The sequence below is a fragment of the Ochlerotatus camptorhynchus genome, unplaced genomic scaffold, assembly GCF_037179485.1.
Source record: "Ochlerotatus camptorhynchus isolate MF236.1 unplaced genomic scaffold, CSIRO-AGI_Acam_v1.1 ptg000586l, whole genome shotgun sequence".
Lineage (NCBI taxonomy): Eukaryota > Metazoa > Arthropoda > Insecta > Diptera > Culicidae > Ochlerotatus > Ochlerotatus camptorhynchus.
Window position 1 is genome coordinate 79,010 of NW_027041066.1, and position 25,249 is coordinate 104,258.

General features: G+C 39.8%; 2 protein-coding genes across 3 annotated transcripts in view; one reads left to right on the forward strand and one right to left on the reverse strand.

The window, feature by feature from the left end:
- The window catches only part of mRpS6 (mitochondrial ribosomal protein S6), a 73,402-nt gene that overhangs the window by 31,481 nt on the left and 16,672 nt on the right, over positions 1–25,249 (reverse strand). The window lies entirely within an intron of this gene.
- On the forward strand, positions 7,246–23,318 carry LOC135713824 (eukaryotic translation initiation factor 4H-like). Of its 2 annotated transcripts, none has more exons than XM_065237059.1 (4): positions 7,246–7,335; positions 7,904–8,203; positions 21,357–21,529; positions 21,826–23,318. In XM_065237059.1, the coding sequence occupies exons 1-4, from the start codon at positions 7,304–7,306 to the stop codon at positions 22,314–22,316; spliced, it is 996 nt and encodes a 331-aa protein (XP_065093131.1). In that variant the 5' UTR covers positions 7,246–7,303; the 3' UTR covers positions 22,317–23,318. The 2 variants fall into 2 exon arrangements, with proteins under 2 accessions (XP_065093131.1, XP_065093132.1); XM_065237060.1 differs by having other exon boundaries at positions 21,357–21,466.

The window sequence follows — 25,249 nt, forward strand, 5'->3', positions numbered from 1 at the left end:
TCTGGGAATCTGTATTGCCGTTTATTAATGGGTACGTTCGTTGAAGTTTCTATTTCGTGCACTGCCGCATCTGTGTGGGTCAGTTTATCACCCTCAAGAAAAAACACATCACTAAAATTACTTAAAATTGATTCAATTGATTCTAAAGCGCTTCGTGATAAATGATCAAGTTCGATCTGTTCGAAGATTTTATTATATCGTTCGTGTCCTTGAAGCATTTTAATATTTTTGTATTTGACGATATCGTAGTCTATGTCAGCATTTAAGTCCAACATTTCTCTGTCGTCATATTCACTTCCTTCTTCATTATATTCTTCATGATAAAAATCATTTTCCGACGGGTCATCTGTTTCCATTCAATTGAATGTATGGACTTGTGTAAAATCTTTACACTCGTCTTCTTGATAGTTTTTCTTGCAAGTGTCAAGCTCAAAAATAGCATATTCAAAATTTCTTCCAATTTGTGCTACATGTTTTTGAAGGAACTCTCCTCCGAGTACACATGGTACTAATAAATGTGTCATTAAATGAAATTTTGCTGGGAATACTATGTTTCCTATGATTAAACCTATGTTAACTGATCCCATTGTTTTTGTATTTCCACCAATTCCCGCTATTGTTATAGTATCATTTGTATTTACTTGGTCTATTCTTAGTGATTTGACTGCTTCATATCTGAGCAGATTTACTGATGAACCTGTATCGAGTAAACATCTCAGCCTATATGCGGGGCTATTAGATGTAGGTATCTCGACAAAAAATAAGTTATCTCTAGAATAGATTTTTTTTTAAGTGCTATTTTATTTGATATTATATTATAAAGGGGTGATTCGCTGTTATTATATTGCTTATTTTTATTTTGTTTCCCCATTATTGCATGAAAATTAAATTCTATTTCATGACTATTTTTACTTGAGAGCTCCTTATTTCTCTCAATTATATTTTCATCCGCTGTGATTCCTACCATGTCCTTTTTAAAAACGTATGGTTCAATTTCCACATATCGTTTAATGTCTTTCACACTACTTTCTCTATGTATATAATCAATATATTTTTTATTTATAGGATGAGAGAAGCTTTTGAAGATTGCAAATCTGAAGCTCCCACCTATACTTTCGATATGATCTCTTGCGAATGCTGTGCCTATCGTAGCTGGTACAGCTAAATTATGAACTAAGTTAAATTTTATTGGTATGTTACTTCTGCCTATTTTTAAATTGACCCAAATGTCTCCAAATGATTCTTCTTCTTCTCCGTCTATTTCTGTATATGCCACACTAAGTGGGTTTATCAGTTTTGCTCCCACTTTCAATGCTATACTTTTATGCATAAAATTTTCGGTTTTACTTGTGTTAAAATAGTATCTGCAAAAGAACTCCGGGTTTTCTGCTGTTGACATATACCAGTAGAAATCCCCGTTATTTCCGCCGAACATTGGATATTTATGCTTTGTTCACGGAACCAAATTTTGTTCATTTAAATCAAAAATATAAATGTTCATTCTATAAACATATGAATAATTCAAAATAAATTAAAAACACGTTTGCATCAAAAATATATATGTTTGAATTAAAGTCAAAAGCATGTTTATTTCAACAATATAGAATTTGGGTAAACGATTTTTAGCGTGCCCTGCCTTTTTTTCCTTCTTGTTTACATTCGGAAAAAAAAATGCCCCAATCAACTGAAAACGGCCCGCAACAAAACCGAAGTCATGGATTCGGAAACCCACCTAGGTAAGTGTCTTAACAAAGTTCCGGCTCGATAAAACCGGAGGAACCCCAGCGGTATCGACGTCACTCTGTCGTTTCTGATGCCGATCCTGTATCATCCTCCTCCACAACTGACGTCGAAAGAAAAACGAAAATCCGAAATAGATTTTGAATCTATTCCGGATCCTCCAGCCGGGGGGGACCTCATGCCGGCCTCTTTCTACGTTTGGTGTTCAAGGAGGGGGTCCTTGAACACCAAACGTAGAAAGAGGCCGGCATGAGGACCAGCGTTAGAAACGACAAAACGACGCTGATATCACAAAGTTTCACTGGTTTTACTGAACTGAAACTTCCGGACACTCACCCCGACGGGTCCCCGCATCTCGGACCAGGACCCAACATCCACAGCTTACCCTTAATCGCACCCGAAAAAGAGCAGGAGTTTAGATGCCTTGTCTGCGGATCGTTTTTTCATCTCTTTGCAATCCATTTTTTTGCTTTATCCTGCTAATATAATTTAAAATTAAGTATGTTTCTTTCAAACATAAGAAGCATGTTTAAAATAAACATATTTATTTTTGTTCACATACTTGTCAAACCAAACAAAAATATTCACGTTTATTTTCAACACGAATATTTTTAAAATAAACGTAACATTATTTTTGTTTTAAACATTAATATCACATGACTTCAAACATGGAATACGTTTGAAATAAACCTTGTTTATTTTTGTGGCCAGAACAAACTGAGTTTACGTTTAAATTTACCTGAAATATTTTTGTTTCAACGATAAATTTTTCTGCGTGAATGACTGGGTCAAATTTTATCCCAGCGTGAAAACATTGGGAATCTGTAACATGTGTCTTTCCAGGATTCCCGAATTTTAGTTTTTTATGTCTTGTGTTGAAATTATCTCTGATACTGAAATTCTCTCTGCGGTTTTCGTCATTGTATCTATTGCTGTATTCACCTTGGTAATTTCTGTTGTAGTTTCCGTTATCATTCCTGTTGTAATTGTCTGACCTATTCGGTGAACTATTGTTGTTCATATTTCTGCTAAAATTATTATTTTCTTGGTATTCGTAACTCGTGCCCCTGTAACCATTTTGATTTCCATTGAACGGCCTTTGATTAGACCTAACGAAATTATTCGGAAAATTTCCATAAGGTCCAAATTTTCTATCAAACGAATTGTTTTGTTGATGGTTCCGTTGATACTGGTTACAATATTTGGGTTGATTGACATGATTATCCCAATTATTTCGGTTCCTTTGTGATTTTGATTTTTCAGCGATGTGAATACACTGAAGCCTTTTTTCGATATCCTCAATTTGTTCTTCGTCGATACACTCTTCCTGTAAACATTTGACTAGTTCATTGAAGGTGTTATTTTTCTGTGATTTTGCCATATTTTTCAAGTTCCTATTTTTCAAACCTCCCAAAAAATGTATCCTCAAATTCCGTAGTGCATATGACTCTCTGCCTTTGGCATTATTTTCTTCATATTCATCCACGTGTTCTTTTAATGTTAATGCCCTATCTTTGTAATCTTGAAAGGATTCGTTTGGTCCTTGCTCCAAAGTTTCGATTTTCTGAAAAATTTCTTCCAGTTTAATATTTGTCCCAAATTCTCTTTCGAGATTGGTTCTCACTTCGGGCCATGTTTCTGCATAAATGCGTTTGAAATACCCTGATGCCGGAGCTTTCAATTTCATCAAAATTACCTGAATTAAAGGTTCATGCGATTTTTCAACTGGCAATTTCTTAGCGAAGAAATCACATTGGTATAGAAACGATGGTAATTCTGAGGCTGCGCCTCTGAACTCTGGAATGCATTGAATAGCTCTTTCAGTTGGGAACTCTGCCATTTTTTGTTTGTTTTTCGAAGCAAACGAGAAAAAATGCGACTGTTTCTCAGTCCCTTATTAAATTATGGATATTGTTATTATCTTGCCTTTTCGCGAATTTAATTGGACCAAAAACGCTTTCAGCGTAAATTCAAGACAATTTTTTTTCATGTTTTGTGCTTTGTTAATCAAATTTGCATGTTGGCCTTTTAAATTTGTATAAATTAATTTAACGTTCCCTTAAAGTGGTTGATTAAGCATTAAGCATCTTGCAAGAAATGTTGTTTACAAAGATGAAATGTATACTATTTATAATATTGTACGCGTAAAATATTTATAATACGGTAATGTATCAGAACTTTACACAATTTTTTATTTTTTTTTAACTGTGTACTCACCCTATCAGGAGCAGGATCAGGGTTATTCCTTGTTGAGTCTGCGATGAAGTTCCCAGATGAAGTCCCCATATCTTTATAGTTGACCAGATGTGCACCAATGTGCTGTACTCTTTATTAATCACTAGTTCACTTTTTCCTTTTTTTTTTGTAATTTAATCAAAGTCACTTTTTGGTTTTTTAACACTTACTGATTTTAGCCAGTCGAAATTTCGGCGTTCCAACACTTGAAAATAGCGGTTTAGTTTCTGCTGTCACCAGATGAAGCGCCCATACTCCGTTGCGCATCCATGTTTCACTCCCGTGTTGAAGTGCCCAACGTAGAGCAACAACTCGCGTGGTCTTTCTTTCTTCGTAAAATGAAAGACAGTGCAATTCCATTTCTACTGTATGGAAAAAGCTCTTTGATGAATCAGTTATCCTAAGGTTGGAACTGTGCTCGTCCGCACCTAGCAAACCTCGGATAATAAACTCATCAGAACAACTGCTCCGATTCTTTATTATTCGAAACCTTTTATACATGAATTTGTTACTTAAACTCTACACAATAGTTTTTCTCCAGTATGTACATATAAAGCGAGACAGATAGCTTTTCTCTTGGAAAGTCGGTGTCTGTTTTTTTTTAACAAGAATTAATGCTCCTCGCGGTAGGAACGGCTATGTAGGATGCTTACTCACCAATGTTTACTTTGACCTTTCTCGAAGCACCTAGTTAAGCCAGCGCGCATCGCTGACGACGCGGTAGCAACTGTTTATAAACTACTGACCCTGGAAATGTGCAACATTAGGCCGTATGAATAAAAAGAGTTTACTTTACTTTCCCGTGCTCTTCTTACGGGGAAAGTAAAGTAAACGCTTTTATTCATACGACCTATTGTCACTGCTGCTGTTAAGTTGTGTATTTTCTACTACCGTATGGGGGTCTATTACTGGTTAATTTCTTACTCAGATTGATATTGGATTTTGAGGCCTTTGCAAGCTGCACACAAAATATATTTTTGCTAAAATAAAAAATAAAAACCGTTGATGGGCGAATTAAAAGTTAGCGTTGATTCTTTTTGGTGGAAAGCGATTAGATTTTAAAACAAAAGTCAGCCAACTGCCAAATCAAAAGTAGTCCACGCACTCCTTTTAAAAGTATGAACTTTCAATATTAATTGTACTACTGTCAAATGAAAAGCATGAAAGTGTTCCCTAACAAACAAATACCATAAACGAACTGTATCCCGGATGGGTAAAGTATCCCACCAATGGTATGGATGATACCCCGAACACGTCGTTAAGCACTCTTTAATGGTTATTTTTATTAGGGTTGAAATTCAAAGTGAATTATTTTTGATTCAAAATGAACTTATTGCATGAAAGTTTAGTATAGTTAAAATGACAAGAGTTCGTTGGATTTAAAAATAATAATAAATTTCATTTTAAGACAAACATTTTCAAAATTATAACATTGGCTCGGGTACCTGCCCAGTAGCTGTTTAAGAATAAGTCCAAGCAGTAGATAATGACCACCATCTGCGAGAGGTGCTAGAGGTGCCAGATTAGGTCGAGATTATATCCTCCATCAAGGATATGAAGTCACTCGTCCTGTTGCTGGTTGGTACCATTTTGCTAGGCTTCTGTCAAAGACATCTTATCAAGAAGACTGGCAACTTTGTCAGGATCCAAGCGACAGACACAGTAGTGCTGAAGGTGGAAGCAACGCATAGAAAAATTAGAAAATACACAAACCTTTCATCTGAGGATGTAATCTTTGCTATCAAATTCGTTCGAAGAATTTACCTTTGAGCGACAGATGGCGCAATTGTACCTGTCTCCTAGCCTGTCTCATAGCGGTTGTACGAGAAAATGGAAGAGTTGCCAGTCTTATTGATATGTTGACTGCGCTTCTGTTTAGTAAAAAAAAAATGTTATTAATTTCTTTTGTTATCGCTTTCAGGTGGATCTCCTCGATCTCCCGTGCTCCATCTTGAATTTATTTATTTATTTATTTTTCGTCAACCGATGTAGATGTGGCCAGGTCTGTCGGAAAATCTTGGACCCAAACGATCGTCGTGAACAAAGTCGACCTTCTTCTTCTTCGGGACTTCCCCGGCTATCTGAACAACATTCGGAACAACTTTTCTTGAGGCTGGCTTCACCAGAAATAACATCAAACACGTGTCGCTCATCTCGGTCACCACCGGTTACGGAGTCGAACAGCTGATCACTAAAATCCACAACTCTGGGGAACACGTGGCGATGTCTATCTGGTCGGATGCACCAACGTCGGCAAGAACTCCCTGTTAAACACCCTTGTCCGGTCCGATTTGTGTAAAGTCAAAGCAACCGATCTGATCCAACGAGCCGTTTCGTGTTCGTACCATCTATGATATCTTTAGTGTGTGGTACCCGTTTATTAGAGAATATTTAAGAAAATGTAGAGTAATAACACAAACGAAGTGACAGACGACTAACTGGCGAAGAAATCAATTAAAATAATGTGGTTCGCTGTAATATAATTTTCTTAGAAGCTTGTGGCATCAGCCACCAGATAGGCTAGTATTTTCGTTTTGATTTGAACATAGTGATTTTGTGTGCAATATGATCTTTGACAGTGTGCAAAGAGTGTATCATTTTGTCATTTTTTTATGCATTTAGTAGGAGGAGTAGAGTGAAAGAGATAGTACCAAAACATTCTAGGACATTTAGTGCTGCCATGTGGTACAATCCATTAGTAGTGTTGCCATGTGGTACAATCCAGTGTAGTGGTGTTGCCATGTGGTACACTGAAAAATTGCAATAGCAGGTGCGTCACCAAAGTTTTCGAGCCGCTCCGTCTGTCACTTCGTTTGTGGTAATAAGTTGTTTGCAAAAGACGATAGGCCCTTTTAAAAATACGCGAGAAGTCATTGTTTTCAAAAGCTGTTACGCTCTTTTTGCAGCTCTATCTAGATTTTCTGTTTTCACATGCGGTAGTTCGGTAAAATAGATCAGCCTCATGAAATTTTAGACACTCTTGTAATAGATGTGTGAATGTCAGCTGATGAATCAAAACAAGTATTTCCTTATACGATACGACTATCCGTTTGGATACAAAATTGTGCACATAGGGCTTTTAAATGTTTAATCGATACTCACAACTGCAGTACTACATGCACCACCTAAATCGTATAAGTGCGAGCAAGAGGGATACAGATTAGTGGGAAAATAATGCATCATTGTGTGCCAGATAAAAAAAATATTAAACGTCAAATAGCTCAATATCCGCACATGTATTACATGAGTGTCTATACTTGAAATCTGATATCGACAGTAGAAGGGATTTTTCCTAACCTCGCGACAACACAGCGCTTCAGAAGCAAATATGGCAGGCAGAGGTGGACATGATAATAATAGGTAAATTAAATTACAAATTTATAGGTTTAAATCAGTACGGTTTCGGAAAAATGGATCGCAAATTTAATTTCCCTGTGATATATTTATGGACGAAACCAAATTCGATGATCCAGAGTGTGAAAAAAATAGTGAAAATTGTGATTCAAAGTTGAGCTCGTGGTGCGTTTTAGAAGAATGATGGTCTGCTGCTTTGCGCTGTCGGCGAAATGCAAAAAATTACGGCATTCATCCCAAAATAAGCGACCAGTTACAAACAAAAATATGCTAAAAATAAGCCATTAGGAGTGTGAATACGGCTAGGACAGTTCCGGATAGCATCAATTGTGTCACTTTATCAACTAGGCCGACATTGCATAATGAATTGTTTATCCACGCGTTTTTTGATGTTCGCATTTTGAGATATCGAAGGAAAGGTGGTCGCTTGAGTTTGAGTGACCCAAGACGAAATTTCCCACCCATACATACACCTGTGCGAGTTATGCTCAATTGCTGCGGTGTTTAATTTCCAATTAATTGGGAGATAGTGAACTGATCATCATTTTCTTCGGTTTCGTTTCTCTTTTGTTAGATACGGAGGTGAGCGGACCCGTAGACCGCTACCAACGGAACCACCGTACATTGCGTATGTTGGCAACTTACCGCAAGGCGTTGTCCAAGGCGATCTGAACAGGATATTCAAAGATTTTACGGTGAAGAATATTCGCCTGGTCAAAGATAAGGAAACCGACATCTTCAAGGGCTTTTGCTATGTGGAATTCGGCACGCTGGAGGAGTTGCAGAAGGCATTGGATTTGGACGGGATGATAATGCTCAACGATAGTCAGGCCACTTTGAGGATTGACATAGCCGAACAGAAAAAGAATGATCGGTAAGTTGATTTTAATTATTTCACAGTTAAAGATGATAAAGAATGGCCACATAGCTATATAGTTGTTATTAGGTGCACGTCGTTTACCAGAAAGTGCGAAAGATATTCAATTAGGTACCATTTAGGACAACGGTAAAAACCGAGGACAGAGAAAAAACATACAGGAAATGGTTATCCGTTAAAAGGACTTCTTATAGTGAAATAATGACGGTATATTCTTTTTCTGTGGAAGTTAGAAACTTTCAAGCAGTTGCATCAAGCTTGGTTTTATTTGAACACCGGAAAATAAGGTCGCTTAAAACAAGGGTTGGGTGTATTCGTTTAGCGCATTGTAAGCAGCTGACTGCCCTTTTCAGCATAGTTGTTCCGTTCGTTAAAACAGCAAGCTGAGAAAAACACTGTTGAAGATTTTTTTCTCCATGAGCTCTTATGGATAGAACAACGTAGGAAACTTCTCGTGTACATTGTAAAGTGATGGTTCTTGACAATAGATTTCAATGTTTAGCTAATTTTCGCCAAAAATTCTAATGGGACTTTTATACCGCACAGGGCAGTTGAGAGCAGACTTAATTTTCTGTAGGGACGTCATAAACTCTTTAGAAGAAACAAGTTTGAAATCGATGAAGAGAATCTTTCTCTACTAAGCATTCATAAGGCCCTAAGCCGCAAACGTAAACAATGCCGCACATGTCTTTTAATTCCAAATCTCCTTGTAAGTCACAAATTATATCGGATAGAAGGGCTTTTTATTAGGTAATTGTTATTCATGTCGAAGCCGAGTACCATAATCCGGGGGCACATTGATCACTTTTTAACGTAAATATTGAAATAATTTTCTACAGAAAACAGCAGTGACTAACACTTACCGCGAGATTAAAGTATTTCTCTCTACAGAAACTTGGGAAGATGAGAAAAGTTACCGTCAAATGTATCATTTGATAGGTTTTTTTTTATAGTATTTTCATACAAAATATAGGATTAGTACTGCACTGATTCGAGTAGTGTTTGAATTTTGGTCAATAGTGCACCTAATTCCGCACTTTTTTTGGTCAGCTGAAATTTAAATTCTGATAGTTTTTAATATGCTGGAAAATTAGCGGCGCCGGTGGTGTAGTGGTAAGTGTGATTGCCTCTCATCCCAGCAGGCCTGGGTTCAATCCCAGTTGGTGCCGCCGGGATGTTCTGAGGTATAACATCTCTTATCACGCCTTCCTTCGGAAGGGAAGTAAAGCCGTTGGTCCCCGGTTCATGAGTTGATGATGGGTCGATAGGTAGGGTCCAGGTGTGGGAGCTGCCTTCCTGGCGTCGGTAGCATTGGTGCTCAGCACGGAAAACAAGATCGACGGAAAACAAATCAAGGAAAAAAAATATGCTGGAAAGTCTTACAACACTGTTTTCATTAAAATATGTGGAAATTACAATCAGGTATGCATATTCCTGGCAGCGTGAATAAGACTCCACGAATAAGGATACCCACAGCTTATGGGATTTTCACTAATAGGGGCTATGGTAGATTATCTCTTTAATTTCAATAACTAAAGCTGTTAATTTTAACCATTTGCATGAACGATATCAAATTAATTGTCAAGTGAGCGGAATTACAAGCTGCTCGGAATAACCCACGTTCACGGTTATAGTATTGTAATCAATAGCTATGAGGATACTATCGTCCTACATGATTAGCTTTCATTTTGAATGGTTAGTTTAGTTATAAGATCAACCCCTCATAGAATAGCATCCCACACGCTAACCCCAACATACTCAATATTTTTTTACTCATCTAATGGGTAGTTCCATTTTCCCTCGTAAATGCTTACATTATAGTCATGATTGAGTATTTTACAATGACCGTGCAGTACTGTTAGTAAATGTGCTTATTATAGATTTGGAAAAAAAAACGGGATAACTTTGGTATAAATTATAGCATTTGAACTTTTTTTTATTGTCTTGTGACTGAACATCAGTTTTTTGTTTTGGAGTAGAAAACCATGCGTGAATATCAAACAATTTCGATCAAGAAATAAGAAGCTTTGAATGAGTATATAATCAGAAACATCAAAAGTAATAAAAAACAATACATATTGAATTTGTGATGAATTTATAGAAAATGCATTTATTAAGTGATTGCTTGAGTGTCTTTTCAATTAGGCGAAAAACAAGAAAAAATTGTTTTGCAGATATTTAGCAAATATGTTAAACATATATGTATACTACAAAAAACTATATACTATATCTAAGCTACAAAATGGAACCAATGTTTCCAATTCTGAAATAGTGCAGCGTGCAGATTTAATCATTATATTCTACTATCAAAGTTACCCGCATTATCAAAGATACCCCGTTTTACGATAAATAATTTATTATATAACTCAGATTCAGTGACACTAGCCGGCGCCGGTGGTGTAGTGGTAAGCGTGATTGCTTCCTCACCCGAATCGGTCTGGGTTCAATCCCAGCCGAGGTCGGTGGGATTTCTCTGAGGCATAAAAATCTCAGGTCACGTCTTCCTTCGGAAGGGAAGTAAATCCGTTGGTCCCGGCCCATGTGTGTAATGGGTGCGATATCCTACGCAGGTGTGGAAGTCCTCCCCATGGACATGGAGGTTGACGGTACTGAAGCAAAGGGTTATGTTTAATTTCTTTATATTTGCAACGATGATGATTTCCCATAGTGACACATATCACCTTCTTAATGCTTCAGTATGCCTCAAACGATTAATTCTTGGTTGTTAATAGAACTTTCTTGATGAAATCGGCTGCTTCATGCAGACTGAGCAATTCTGATTATAGTATCAGATTTGTTCTGTATACAGAGGAACTGGGAGGGCTTATTAGAAACTTCTCACCAATAAAGTTATGATCTTCTAGTAAATTTTGCATATAATTTTATTAATATTTTATTTTATTTAAGCATATTATTTTTGTTACAGTCAATTAGCTTTAGCATACAATACAAGAGTGCTCGTTTTTGCGTAAAATAATCAATATTTATTTTGTAATTACCTTTAATTTTTTTTGTGATTTGAAAATTTTCCCAGTTTGGTTAGAAGTTTCGAAGCTAACGCATGTCCCCTAACGCTAACGCAATAGATAGATAGACAGAAAAAGTGTATCATGAAGAATGGTTGCATGCAGGGTTGCTTCCACTCACTTGCTATAGATGAGTGATTTTCGGAGTTTTGAATTCGTTAGATGCTGTAATGGAGATTTGTGTTATTGGATGCGGGAGGAGATTGGAGGGCCGGTGTTTGACGCATAGAACCTGTCAATTTCGCTTTCAGAGTGTCGCAGTCAGCGGTTTTATGATTCGTGAGCGCTCGCGATTCGTAGAATCTTTGATTGTGACTGCAAGTGGATCTGCAGGGTTTTGTGTGTCGGACGCCTGCTTTTTGGCCTTTTCTTGTGTCTAACATGTGCGGAGTATCATTAGAGCGTCCAATGGTTTTGAGATTCCTGGTTGCGTGAAATATATTTGTGAGAATATCTTTTTGAGATTTTAGTAGTCACGTTTTGTTTGTAGTTTATATTTTATTTCTTTCATGTAATTATCGTAAATAATAGTTATTCAATAATAGATTGTTCATCCATATATTCGTACTTTGACGCGAAGCGCTGTGCATTATGAGATGCTCGATGACCCTGGAGGGATCGATTTTGCTTACTGAGCAGAAAATCATGGATTTAACCCCAAGCTCTTCCACAGCACAATAAATCGCCACCATCATTTGTATATTTGATATTGAACATTAACCTCGGAAACTATTTGCATATCAAGAGAAAACGTAGTCCTGCATTTTCGCGAAGCGTTATGGTTCGGAGAAGCTCGATGACCCTGGAGGGATCGTTTTTGCTTACTGAGCAGAAAATCATAGGTTTATCCCAAGCTCTCCGTCATGACTCTTAAAATTCATGATCACTAAACAAAATGAATATGTTCTTTCGATAGCCGGCTATCGAGAGATTAAATAAACAGCAAATAAACAATACATACTCTTGGTTGCATCGCCAACTTGAGGTGAATCCTAACCGAATACCCTACCCAACCCTCCAACTCCGTAGCACTTATGAGGGTGTCGCTAAGTCGGTGGCCTCTCGTTAAGTAAGTACTACATCAACATTTCCTTCCCTATCCCTAGTTATGGTAAAGATGGGCGTGGCCAGGAATAGTGACAGTCATGCTTCTGTTACTCTTGTTTAGATTGGAACCAATGTTTACTCCCCAGCATTATTCCTAAAAGTAGTCTAACTGAGAATTTCAGAAGAGACGTGAGTGTCGCTAGTATCCAATCTACGAAGTATATCATAACAACGCTAACGCTAACGATATCCTACGCAGGTGTGGAAGCTGCCTTCCTGCACATTCAATTGCCGTCAATGGATGGCAATCTATGTCCGTCGGTGATTGGCACTAGATTGCGGAACAGAGACCGACGTTAAATAAAGAAAAAAAAAAGAAAGATTCAGTGACACGTAGTTAAGTCAAACAAGCCTTTCTCAACAAACAAGCATGTCCTATAACCGTTTGTTTGAATGATGATTATGTAGGAAATCCCCTAGCGCCGGACATCTCTCATTGCTGATTACCATGGTTTTATGCCTGTTAGTCACGTGTCTTGAAATATATGTTTCTTCTTATTTACCGTACCATTGAAACCAAGGAAATCAGCTATATCCAGTATTGAGAGATGTCCTTAATTGTCCAGAATTGAGAGATGTGCTTAAAACGAAGATATTAAGGTTTTAATGTTTGTGACCACCCTACTTTTGAACCACCTTAGCGGCAATACCAAACCACTTTGCGATGTAGCACAAACTGTTCAATCAGTGAGGAGTAGACTGGCCCACATTTATATGGGGTAAATTTCTTCATTTTTTCAACAGGCCAACCCCTAAATTTGTGCCATTAGGTATGTGCTGCTGGTCTATCCATTCCAGTCGATAGCATTGTTCAAAACCGATTTAAAACGCTTTTACAACGCTCCAAACTGTTGGGCATAGCCAACAGACACGAACAAACACGATTTTTCTTGTTGGCTCACTGCCAACGAGATCGACGGACAGACTGATTGTTGGCCACTGCCAACGATGAACACGAACTATGCTTCGTTGACCCACTGTCAACGACAAGCGATGGAACGGATTGCTGCTCCCGGAACGGAGTGGGCACTAGTTCTGCTGGTGAAGCCACTTACCACACGATATCGGAAGTTCTGAAAAGAACTCCGATGAAATAAACTCTTTTGGAAAAGTGATAATGTGGAAACACGCAGCAGACAACTAGTAGGACCATGTCAGAGCAGGACGCTGACGACCGGAACTTCAAACAGCAAGCAGACGAAACCAATCAACAGCAGGAGCAAGCAAACTGGAAGACGTTTCTTCTTGAAATAATACTGCGAGAAGCTTTTTTACTTGTTGTGGTTGCTTTATTCTTCAGGATGCAAGAAAGACTGACAAAGTTTTTGGTGCGTACTCTACTTTTAAACATTTTAATATTTGATCAGCCACTGCTGATTGGCTGTTACTGCGCAACGCAAAAAGGATAGAAAAGTGTACTATAAAATACAATCTTGATTGTGATTGGTTGTTGTCATGTTAGTAGGGAGGCCGTTTTCCCGCGGCTATCTCGGGGTTAGTAAAAAAAAAAGGATGAGGAGGAAGGAAGGGAGATTTTTTCTGCTGCTGATGCATTGACGGTCGGTAAACTCAGGACGTTTACAGTGCCAGCGGCGGTGCAGGGTCGTGTCGAAACTTATTCGCTGTTGCGAACATCCTCCCCCACGCGATTCGATGATTCACCTGGAGATTCCTGATTGTTGACCTTAGGCTTATTGTCATCTATGGGTAGAATGGAAATTTTCGTTATTGGGCGTCGGTAAACTGTATCTCCCACTTTTACATCAACAACTCTCACTAAGTTGTCTTCGCCAGGGTGCGAGTGGACAATTCTTCCCAATTTCCACTGCTGTGGTGGCAAATTTTTATCTTCGAGTAAAACGACTGAACCGGGGTTAACATTGGGCTGACGAATCTGATTTTTACCCCTTGGTTGCAAACTAACAAGATAATCATGGACCCAAGACCTCCAAAAATGCTCTCTCATTAGCTGTAAATGCTGCCACCTGGACAACCGGTTTTTACTCAGGCCTTCATAGGAAGGCTCAGGAATAGCGGTAAGTGGTCTTCCGATGAGGAAGTGTGCAGGGGAAATTACTTCGCCTTCAGTTGGATCATCGGAATGGGAAAACAAAGGTCGTGAATTTAGAATTGCTTCCACTTGAGTAAGCAGCGTGTAGAATTCTTCGAAAGTCAACGGAGTTTCCTTGAGTATTCGCTTCAGGTGGTACTTTGTGCTTTTGACGCCAGCTTCCCACAAGCCTCCAAACTCGGGAGCATCTGGTGGAATGAAATGCCAAACAATTTCCTTGGTTTGGCAGAAGGATTCAATTTCATGAACAGCGGAGTGATCACGAAATAAGACAAAAACCTCATGTAGTTCTGTCCGGGCACCTCGGAAATTGCTACCGTTATCCGAGTGCAACTCTCTAACTAAACCTCTCCGACTGATAAACCTCTGTAGAGCGGCGATGAAGGCAGCCGTAGTCATGTCCGACACTAATTCCAGATGAATGGATTTTGTTACCAGACATACAAAAACCGCAATGTATGCCTTCACGAGAATTGGTTTCCTTACTCCATGCTTAATAACGAACGGCCCTGCATAATCGACTCCAGATACTTCAAAAGGAGCTGCAGGAGTAACGCGACTAACTGGCAAGCTACCCATATATTGAGTAACTCCCTTAGGTTTTATACGGAAGCATCGGACACATCCTCGTGTAATCTTCCGTACAGCCGATCGAGATCCCAGCAACCAAAAGCGTTGACGAAGAGCGGACAACAAACCAGACGGTCCGACATGGAGGTGTTCCTCGTGGTATGCTCGAATGAGAAGATCGGTCAAAGGGTGATTTGGCAAGATGTACTGGTGTTTCGTACTCAGGGGAACCCGGGAATTCTGAATCCGTCCTCCAACACGTAGAACGCCATCTTCCAGAAAAGGTCCTAGCATTCCGATTTTTCGACAAGGTTCTCCATTCTCAACCCTTTTTATATCGTCAATCAGTACATTTTGTTGGATAACCTTCACAATCGTATGGAGAGATGATCTTAGTTCGCCAATGGTAGCGAGACATTTCTTAACACGGTTCTCAGAAATTTTCGTTCGACAGTTATTTATGAAACGCTGTACGTACGCTAGTACACGTTGTAATTTACGGAAAGAACTAAATTTCTTGAATAAAGGAAGATCGTCAGAATTTAGAACAGGCATCACAACTACCGGAGCGGATTTAAATTCTGGGAGTTGTTCATCGGGAATATTTTCAACCTCAGGTTGATTGAAAGAAGTGGATCTCAAAAAATCAGGACCGTCCCACCATAACGAATTTGATTTCAAAACTCCTGGTAACTGTCCCCGGGAAACCACATCAGCTGGATTTTCTTTAGAACGTACATAATTCCACTCATTGTGACCATTCTCGACCGTGATTTCCAAAACACGATTGCGTACAAATGGTTGCAACATCGATGGGGGTTTTCGGAGCCATGCAAGAACAATTTGACTATCTGACCACAAGAACAGAGACGAGAAGTTTAATTGCATGGCAGGAATGGTTTTTTGGACAAGCTTCGATAGCAGTAAAGCAGCACAAAGCTCTTTACGAGGAATCGTCAGTTCATGGATAGGGGCAATTTTCGACTTGCTACGAAGAAGTCTCACCGTGATCACATCATTTGGTTGGACACAACGAACATAAAGACAAGCTCCATAGGCGATCCCTGAAGCATCAGCGAACCCATGTAATTCAACATACTCAAAATGAGGAACCAATACATGTCTTGGAACTCGAATGTTTCTAACCTGAGCCAAGGAGGAACGGAATTGCAACCAAGAATGAAGAATTTCACCTTGAAGGGGCGTGTCCCAACCAATCTTCAGAGTCCATGTTCTTTGCATTAGGTGCTTAGCAAGCACGATAACTGGGGACACGAGGCCGAGTGGATCAAACAGTTTCGCGATTTCTGAAAACATACTTCGTTTTGTAACGGGTGACATCTCGGAAAGATCAGGATTGATCGCAAATAGAAATTCATCGCTATTTGGACACCAAAGAAGACCGAGGGTTTTTATGACTTCATTGGCGGATATTTCGTTCAATTGGACAAGAGTTTCACGCTCAGATTCGGGAACACCTTCGAGAATCCTTTGATCATTGGCACACCATTTGTGCACTGGGAAACCTCCTTTCTGCAACAAATTCCGAATTTGTTGACGACATTCGATGGCCTTTTCGATACTGTCAGTACCTGACAGAACATCGTCAACGTAGCAATCCTCTCGAATAATATGCGCTGCCAGCGGAAACTCGTCACCTTCATCAATACACAACTGAAGCAACGTTCTGGTTGCAAGAAACGGAGCAGCGGAGGTACCGTAAGTCACGGTTAGTAGCTCGAGAACTCTGAGAGCTTCCGATGGCTTTGAACGCCAGAAAATTCGAAGGAAAGCGACCTGTGAAGGATCAAGAAAAACCTGTCTGAACATTTTAGCAATGTCAGCAGTGAACACGTATGTGTGTTTCCGAAATCGCAAGATAATTTTCTCAAGGTCAGATTGGACGACTGCACCAACCTGCAAAACGTCGTTTAGTGAGGTTCCGGAGGGGAGCTTTGCCGATGCATCGAAAACAACTCGTAACTTGGTACTTGAACTCGACGGCCTTAGGATAGCATGATGTGGCAAGTAATGGGAGAATCATCTGACTCGCGAACTTCTCTGCAATGCCCTAGGCTTTCATATTCCTCGATAAATTTCGAGTATTGCGCGTGAAGCTCAGGCTCACGAAGGAGACGCCTTTCAAGAAAGTAAAAGCGACGAAGAGCCAACGAACGATTAGCATCGAGCTGAGAAACATTTTCACGGAATGGTAACTTCACAACATATCTACCGGTAGGATCACGACGATGAGTGCTGCGGAAAGTCTCTTCACACTCCTCTTCTTCAACAGTACGCTGGGAAACATTGCTGATTTCTTCAATTTCCCAGAAACTTTTAATCATTTCGTTGAGCGATTCGATAGTAACGGTGTTGATTTGCTGGGGGCTTAGGCACGCTACAGACTCATCACGAATTTCACCGGAAACAACCCAACCCAGTTCGGTTTCACGCAACTCTGGAAGACCATCACCAAGAACGAGATGTCCAGTCCTCAATAGTCTGAAAAAATGGCCAAGTCCAATCAACAGATCCACATCAGAAGGTACATAGAAATTAGGGTCAGCCAACTGAAATCCAGAAGGAATGTTCCACTGACTGATATTAACAGGTTTGGATGGGAGAGCATTCGTGATCTTTGGAGTTACCAAACATTTGAGATCTACTTGAAAGTCCCTGTAGAGGGATTGGAGGCTCACGGTTACTAGACGTTTGGATTTGGTGCGCACATTGCTGACTCCAACAATGTCAATGGAAACAGGAACTCCCTCGAGACCAAGCTTTTCGTACATGGGAAGAGAAATCAGATTCGTTTGAGCACCACAATCCAGGAAGGCACGGCATGGAATATGCTTATCATTTTTATCAACCAAGCTCACCACAGCAGTTAGAAGCAAGACATTAGGGACGGCAACACTAAGAGAACAGACGGACGGCTGGCTAGACACAGTAGATGAAATTGCGGAATCATCACACGAGGTTTGGGGGGTTACCACAAGTGAAACCCGTTCATTCTCACCTTTGCTCTGGACGGGATGGTTGTTGGAATTCACATTACTTTCACGTTTGAATCCATCCTCATGCAAAAGAGAATGGTGTCGCTTGTTACACTTGCTGCAGTTTCTCTTAGACGAACAAGCAATGGATCTATGTTCACGCCGCAAACAGTTAAAACACAAATGGGACTCTCTCACCTTTGTTACTCGATCCGACACAGGCAGTTTATGGAAATCGGGACATTGGTAATTAAAGTGACTCTTAGCACAGAACTGACAAGACTCACTACTACTGTCGGATGTAGTAGCGTGAACCTTCACGCTATTGGGCTTAGCGGTTGGTTGAGATGGTTTAACAGGATGGGATTTTACGATTGTAGGATGATCCGCTTCACAACGTTCAAGGACACGACACTGATCCTTCAGGAATGTCAGTGTCTTTTCAAGATTCGGTAGTTCCCCATGGGCAAGAGAGCGTTCCCATTGCTTACGTGTGGATGCGTCGAGACAAGAAGTCAAAATCTTATTGATAATTAACCCAGTTGTACCCTCAACTGATTGTTTCATAACCCTAAGACCCTCAACGTGCCTCGTACACGTATCCACCAAATCACGTAGTTCTTTGTGAGACTCTTTGCACATCTTTCTCATAGCTAGAAGCTCGTCAATATGGGTATCGATAATAATCCTCGGATTTTCATATCTGTCGGTTAGTATTTCCCACGCGTGGTTGTAGTTGTTATCAGACAGGGTTTTGGCATCAAGAATACCGGAGGCAGCACCAACTAGTGCCTTTTCTAGATAATGCAGTTTGATCGCATCCGAATCAGAACATCGGCTGACGATGTCTTGGAACATGGATTTAAAACGAGGCCAATTTTCGTAGCGCCCGTCAAAAGTGGGGATTGGGGCCTTGAGCGGCTGTTGCTGTACTATCACTTGGGTGGCACTAGCTGGCGTAGCGGCGTTGGTAAAGGAAACACTGGTAGGAGTACTTAAACTTTCCATGAGAAATTCCAACCGAATCAAACAATCGGTATGAAGTTTGTCGAATTCGTTCAATTTTTCATCTTGATCATCCGTTTTACCAGGAGGAATGGAACAAATAATCTCCTTGTGTAAAACGGAATATTCAGCATAATGAGCTTCTAGCTTTTTGGCGTAAACTTTAAGAAACGGAAGACTCACCTGGCTAGGATCATTTTCGTATTTTTCCAAGGCATTGGCGATCGCAGTCACCTTGCCCTTTACCTGACCGCGTTGGTGGATGAGCGGCTTGATTTCCTCCATGGTTGGCTTAAGCGGTTTCAATGGGGTACGATCCACTGGCATCGGAAAGGAATGGTAATTGCTACGGAGAGAGCAATTCTCGAACGTCACACGATGATACCAGATGAAAGGCAGGAGCACTAACACTTGAGTTCTTGGAGTTCTTTTTGCGTTCTAGCAAATAACTTTACTGTTCTGTTACTGTCACATAAGCATCGACGGTAGCGTTCAATGTTCACTAAAAGTTCTTGTTCTTCTTCACTTGCTACCGTGACGCGAGAAAAAATTCACTTCAATAGCGGACTGTATACGCTTCACAAATCCGGTTCCGAACGGACCACTATGTTGGGCATAGCCAACAGACACGAACAAACACGATTTTTCTTGTTGGCTCACTGCCAACGAGATCGACGGACAGACTGATTGTTGGCCACTGCCAACGATGAACACGAACTATGCTTCGTTGACCCACTGTCAACGACAAGCGATGGAACGGATTGCTGCTCCCGGAACGGAGTGGGCACTAGTTCTGCTGGTGAAGCCACTTACCACACGATATCGGAAGTTCTGAAAAGAACTCCGATGAAATAAACTCTTTTGGAAAAGTGATAATGTGGAAACACGCAGCAGACAACTAGTAGGACCATGTCAGAGCAGGACGCTGACGACCGGAACTTCAAACAGCAAGCAGACGAAACCAATCAACAGCAGGAGCAAGCAAACTGGAAGACGTTTCTTCTTGAAATAATACTGCGAGAAGCTTTTTTACTTGTTGTGGTTGCTTTATTCTTCAGGATGCAAGAAAGACTGACAAAGTTTTTGGTGCGTACTCTACTTTTAAACATTTTAATATTTGATCAGCCACTGCTGATTGGCTGTTACTGCGCAACGCAAAAAGGATAGAAAAGTGTACTATAAAATACAATCTTGATTGTGATTGGTTGTTGTCATGTTAGTAGGGAGGCCGTTTTCCCGCGGCTATCTCGGGGTTAGTAAAAAAAAAAGGATGAGGAGGAAGGAAGGGAGATTTTTTCTGCTGCTGATGCATTGACGGTCGGTAAACTCAGGACGTTTACAGTGCCAGCGGCGGTGCAGGGTCGTGTCGAAACTTATTCGCTGTTGCGAACACAAACTACTCAGGTGTGTGTGACTATTGTCGGCAACCTCTTTTTCTTTGGCAACCTTTCCATTTGAACTGTGTGTTATTCTGCTGTTCTATTATCGGCAACGACGCGTAATCAGCAACATGTTATAATGCGTATGTTTTATTTCAAGAAAAACCTGAGAAAATGCGTTTGCTCAGTTGTAAAAACCTAATCAGATTGAAACTGAAAGAAAAGGAATCGTTTAAATAAATTCAACGAAGTTTTTTAGTTGCCGAAAACAGTCAATTGGTGCCGAATACGACATTTATCCTATCTGAAATGTTTCTACGTGTATGAAGCTACCGTAAACTCGTGTTGACAACAACGCCACCACTATTACCAATGGCGGCTTCAAGAACTTATGACCGTGCCAGAAGATTGGTTGAAATATGTATTTACCAGCGAATCCAAACAAATAAAGCAATATACATGGTTGAGGAAATAGCTCGATCGGAATCGAGAAAAGACATAATAAAAAACACACTTCTTGATAGAGCTGGAATTAGGGCGTAACAGCTTTTGTAAACAATGACTTCTCTCGATGATTTCTCGAAACTCAAGGCACGCCAACGCAAACCAATACAACCAACGGGAAGGGGAAGATGTCCGCTACCCGATAGTGACGTTTATTTGAGTGAGCGAGTCTAGGCTTTTTAGAAATCATCGAGAGAAGTCATTGTTTACAAAAGGGTTTACGCCCTAATTCCAGCTCTATCTAGACTTGTACCTATCATGTTCGGCTTTACTTCGTGAAGCAGCTTTCCAACAATTTGGTCGTTTCCTTGTACCAGTCCAAGCGAGCTGTGTTGCAGGCAGCGTTGGCAGTATTACAGATTTACCTGGATTTTTCAGATTTTCAGTCGTCGGTTCTTTCTTACTAGAAAAAAGTGATTATCCAATTAATAGAGTGTGCCCCTAAACCAGGAAACTGTTAATTATACATATATATTTTTTATGTCTTTTCAGTGGTGGCTTCAATAAGAGAGGTGGTGGCGGTCAGCAGAATCGCGGCGGAGGTGGCTTTAGTAACAAAGGAGGGCTTCAAAATACCCGCCAGGGTGGTGAGAGAAACTTCGGTAATGATAACTTTGGAAGAAGTGATTTTGATAGAAACCGCGGACGTTCAAATAATTTTAACGGTAAGGGACTAAGAGCTGTCTTTACATACCTAAAAATTGAAGCTTGTATCAATTTTAAAAGTTCCTACTCTCCTGTTGCTAATTTAACATTCGAAAATACAACCACGAACGCTTTCTTTTAATTTTCATAAAAAATGGCGGATAGGACCTATTTAAAATATACTAGAGAATTTAAATTTGGATGTGTAAGAAGAGTTTTGTCTCTCCGAAGGTAGATTAATATCGAGTTGAACGAATTGCAAACTTCTCAATCCATTTCCCATTTATAAAAAAATACATCTGTGTCTGTATTCCAGAGCGTGGACCAGGACCAAACCGCGGCAGATATGGTAATTTTAGTGAGGAAGGTCATGAAGGTGGTGGCCGCGACGGAGGAAGTCGAGATGACTGGAGCCGAGATTCTGACGGCCAAAGAGGAGGAGATAACTTCAACCGTGGCGCCGAAGGTGAACGTTTCAATCGATACGGCGCTGGTGCTAGTGGAGGAGGAGGAGGTGGTCGTCGAGAGCATCGTGATAGTGATAGAAGAAATGAACCAATTAATGCTGGTCCTGCGCTTAGTCTGGCGGAACGTGACGCCGGTAGACCCAAGTTGAACTTGAAACCACGAACAGTGGCCACTCCGTTGAACGCTCTGGCGGAAACAAAGCAAGCTGCCGCCATATTTGGCGCTGCCAAACCACGCGAAGAAAAACAAGGCGCTGAAGGCAGCAAGCCGGAAGAATCAGAACGTAAAACGTCTGTTTCATCATCATCGGCGGGAGATGATAAAAATGAGTCAAACTAAAGCTTTTCTTTGGTTTGTTAGCGTTAACATATAATAATTTTTTCCTTTTATCAAATGAGAGCGAAAGTAAAACAGTTTTTTACTAAAATGCTAGTAAATAGGATGAAAAAAAAACTGGATTATGCGAAATTACAAACCCCCTACATGAAAATACATGCATACCTACAAAAAAACGATAAAACCTAACGTAAAATATGTGTTTAATTTATGTTTTGAGTTTTACGCTTTTTTCTACGATTTAATATTAATACTATTAAAGAAAAAAAATGCAAAAAAGAAGGAATGAAATACAAAATAAAATGTAATTATACTGCAAATAATTATGAAACAGTAACATATATGAACTACTATAGCACATTGATATACTGCAAAACTAAAAGATTAATAATTACACGAGAGAAAAGCTGAAAACTGAAAACTTTCAAAGGAGAAACAGAAGAAACTTTTTTGAGCTAGTAAAACACAGTAATAATAATTACAAAGGCGAGTCGAGTATTTTGCGCATTGTCCCTCTTTTTTGCTCTCAAGTTTGCGTTGGCCGTCTTATGTGAAGTATGAAGTGGTTTTAATTAAGCGGATATGTGAGATGATTCAATCAATGGCGTAGGTATGAAAAAGTAATGCTTTTGTATAGGAGATTTCATTTGCTAAAAATAACATGTCCTTACAATTAAGCCTAATTATACCGATAGCTTTACGCTGTTAAAGTTACTTTTATTTTGTGTTTTTTTATTGGCTGACACTTATCAACATTAATAGCGGATTGTGATTTGAGTTCTTTTCGTATCGACTTACAGTTTTTTTTATCTAAAATAATTGCAGCATTCGATTCGCTTTTGTTCGGTAGAACTTTTCGGAACTAAATTCAAAGGCAGAAATGTAAAAATAGTAAGCATAATATACACTCCTATCTTTAAGTGTTGTTGAAATAAATACGAGATGAATGATGAACATGCAAAAGGATGAATAAAATGATGAAACAACTGATACTTGGAAAATAAATACCGTGTTTCCATTCGGCCATGACATGGGCTGAGAACTTTTACTATAGGGCGTTATGCCCGGTTTACATAGCTCATGCTTAAACCTGTTTACTTTGAGCTTCACTTTTTCAGTAGTTTTAATATACTAGCACCAGCACATTTGTAAACAATCGAAAGGGGAACGAAAATATTCTATCAAGGGAACAAAAACTTGCGTTTAATTTTTAAGGCGTAGGGGCATCGGATGAATTCCTGCCCCAAGTGGAACGATCGGAAGCAGTACAACCAACAATCAATACGAAACTAACGATTTTAAATTGGCCCTCTTCGGTCCCCAAGCTAATCGATACACCCCTCGAAACATAGGAAAATCCACAAACCCCTCATTTTATCTGTCAAACTTTTATAGCGTCTCAAAACAAACATAGTGTAGTACTAGAATTTCGACTAGAATGGGGTACGTTAATCGATTTGCTTGGAACCAATAGGCTAGTCAAGTAGTGAGCCTATTTAAAATCCTTAGTTTCCACCGGTTTTTTTTTTTTTTTTTCCTCTGTTCGGGACATAAAACCACTGCGACCAGTAATTTGATCTATTGTAGTATATCCCGTGTCCTTAGTTTAGTGCATGTCGTATTACTCCATCACTATTGAGAAATGATGAAGCATTCGATTTTTTTTACAGTTGTCATTCTCGCATTTATCGCAAGGATCCGACTATAATTGAAAGGTCCCGCTATTTATACCCTTCGGAGTGTTGGAACACCCTCCAAAGGCGCGCTCCTTTGTCAATCAAAATTGGATCTCTTAGCAACAAAAACAAGCAATGACACCGATAATGACCATGCATCAGAACCCTAGTCTTAACCACTTCAAACTAGGGAACAATGAATAGAAGATTTGGAATCACATAGGTGAAGACTAACTCATTTTTTCCTTGTTTCAAGATCATCCTCGGTCAAGGCAACCCGGGGACTTGTCACTATCAACAAGGCATAAAAAGTAACAAGGACTAAGATGTGTTCCTTTGATAACTGAAAAATCCTGTTTCCCTAGTCTGAAGTAGACAAGACTAGGAATCGGTGGTAGATCTTACATCCCGTAACGTACCACGAAAAGGTGATCTACCCACGTTACGGGGCGTTACCGGTTGGTACAAAAACGAAAATTAACAACGGAATGAGGAAGCGACCAGTACGTATACGCTCGTGGAGGTGCATTGCCAAACGAGGAGCGGTTGAGGTCTTGGAAGAAGATGTGGTGCTGACGAATGTGACGTTCCCAGACACCGAGAAGAACAGTGGAGATGTAGTAATTGCTGCTGAGAAACAGCAGCCGCCTGTTTTCAAGTGCAAAAATGATGCGTGGAAACTAACGATTTTAAATTGGATCACACTGGACTTGCCTATCGGTCCCGATTACACCGATGAACGTACCCCATTCTTCTAGTCGAAATGCTACTACTACACTTCGTTTGTTTTGATTCGTTATGAACGTTCGACAGATAAAATGAGGGGCTCGTGGATTTTGCAGGTAATGTCGGCCTGGGTGTCCCTAATTTGGGCCCATACATAAATTCAGCAAACGGCTAAATTTTCAATAGCAACCAAAAATATCCATTAGTAACGTCGCAATAACGCGTTCATCTAGATAAAATTGATAAATAGCAGATTTTTAGCGATGGGCCCAATCTTAGATCCATAGACCAACATTAGAGACATTTCATACATACTTTTCAACTTAATAAGAAATCCTCTAAAAAAATTCTAATCACATTTTGGCAGTTCTCGCAGCTTGGTTGGCTCAAAATTGCCGCTTCTGCGAATCTCTATATACAGTGTATCGCAAAATTGAGCGTACACCCAGTGGAACTTTTTTTTGAAACATTCTGAATAGATATATATTTTTTAAACTTGGCTGGTGGTTGAAAAGATGTTTATTGATTTATCGT

Excerpts from the sequence above, each read along its gene's own strand:
- LOC135713824 (XM_065237059.1), top strand. The coding sequence starts at position 7,304 with ATGGCAGGCAGAGGTGGACATGATAATAATAG. Across the intron at positions 7,336-7,903 it reads GGTGGACATGATAATAATAG|ATACGGAGGTGAGCGGACCC; the intron begins GTAAATTAAATT and ends CTCTTTTGTTAG. Across the intron at positions 21,530-21,825 it reads ACGTTCAAATAATTTTAACG|AGCGTGGACCAGGACCAAAC; the intron begins GTAAGGGACTAA and ends TCTGTATTCCAG.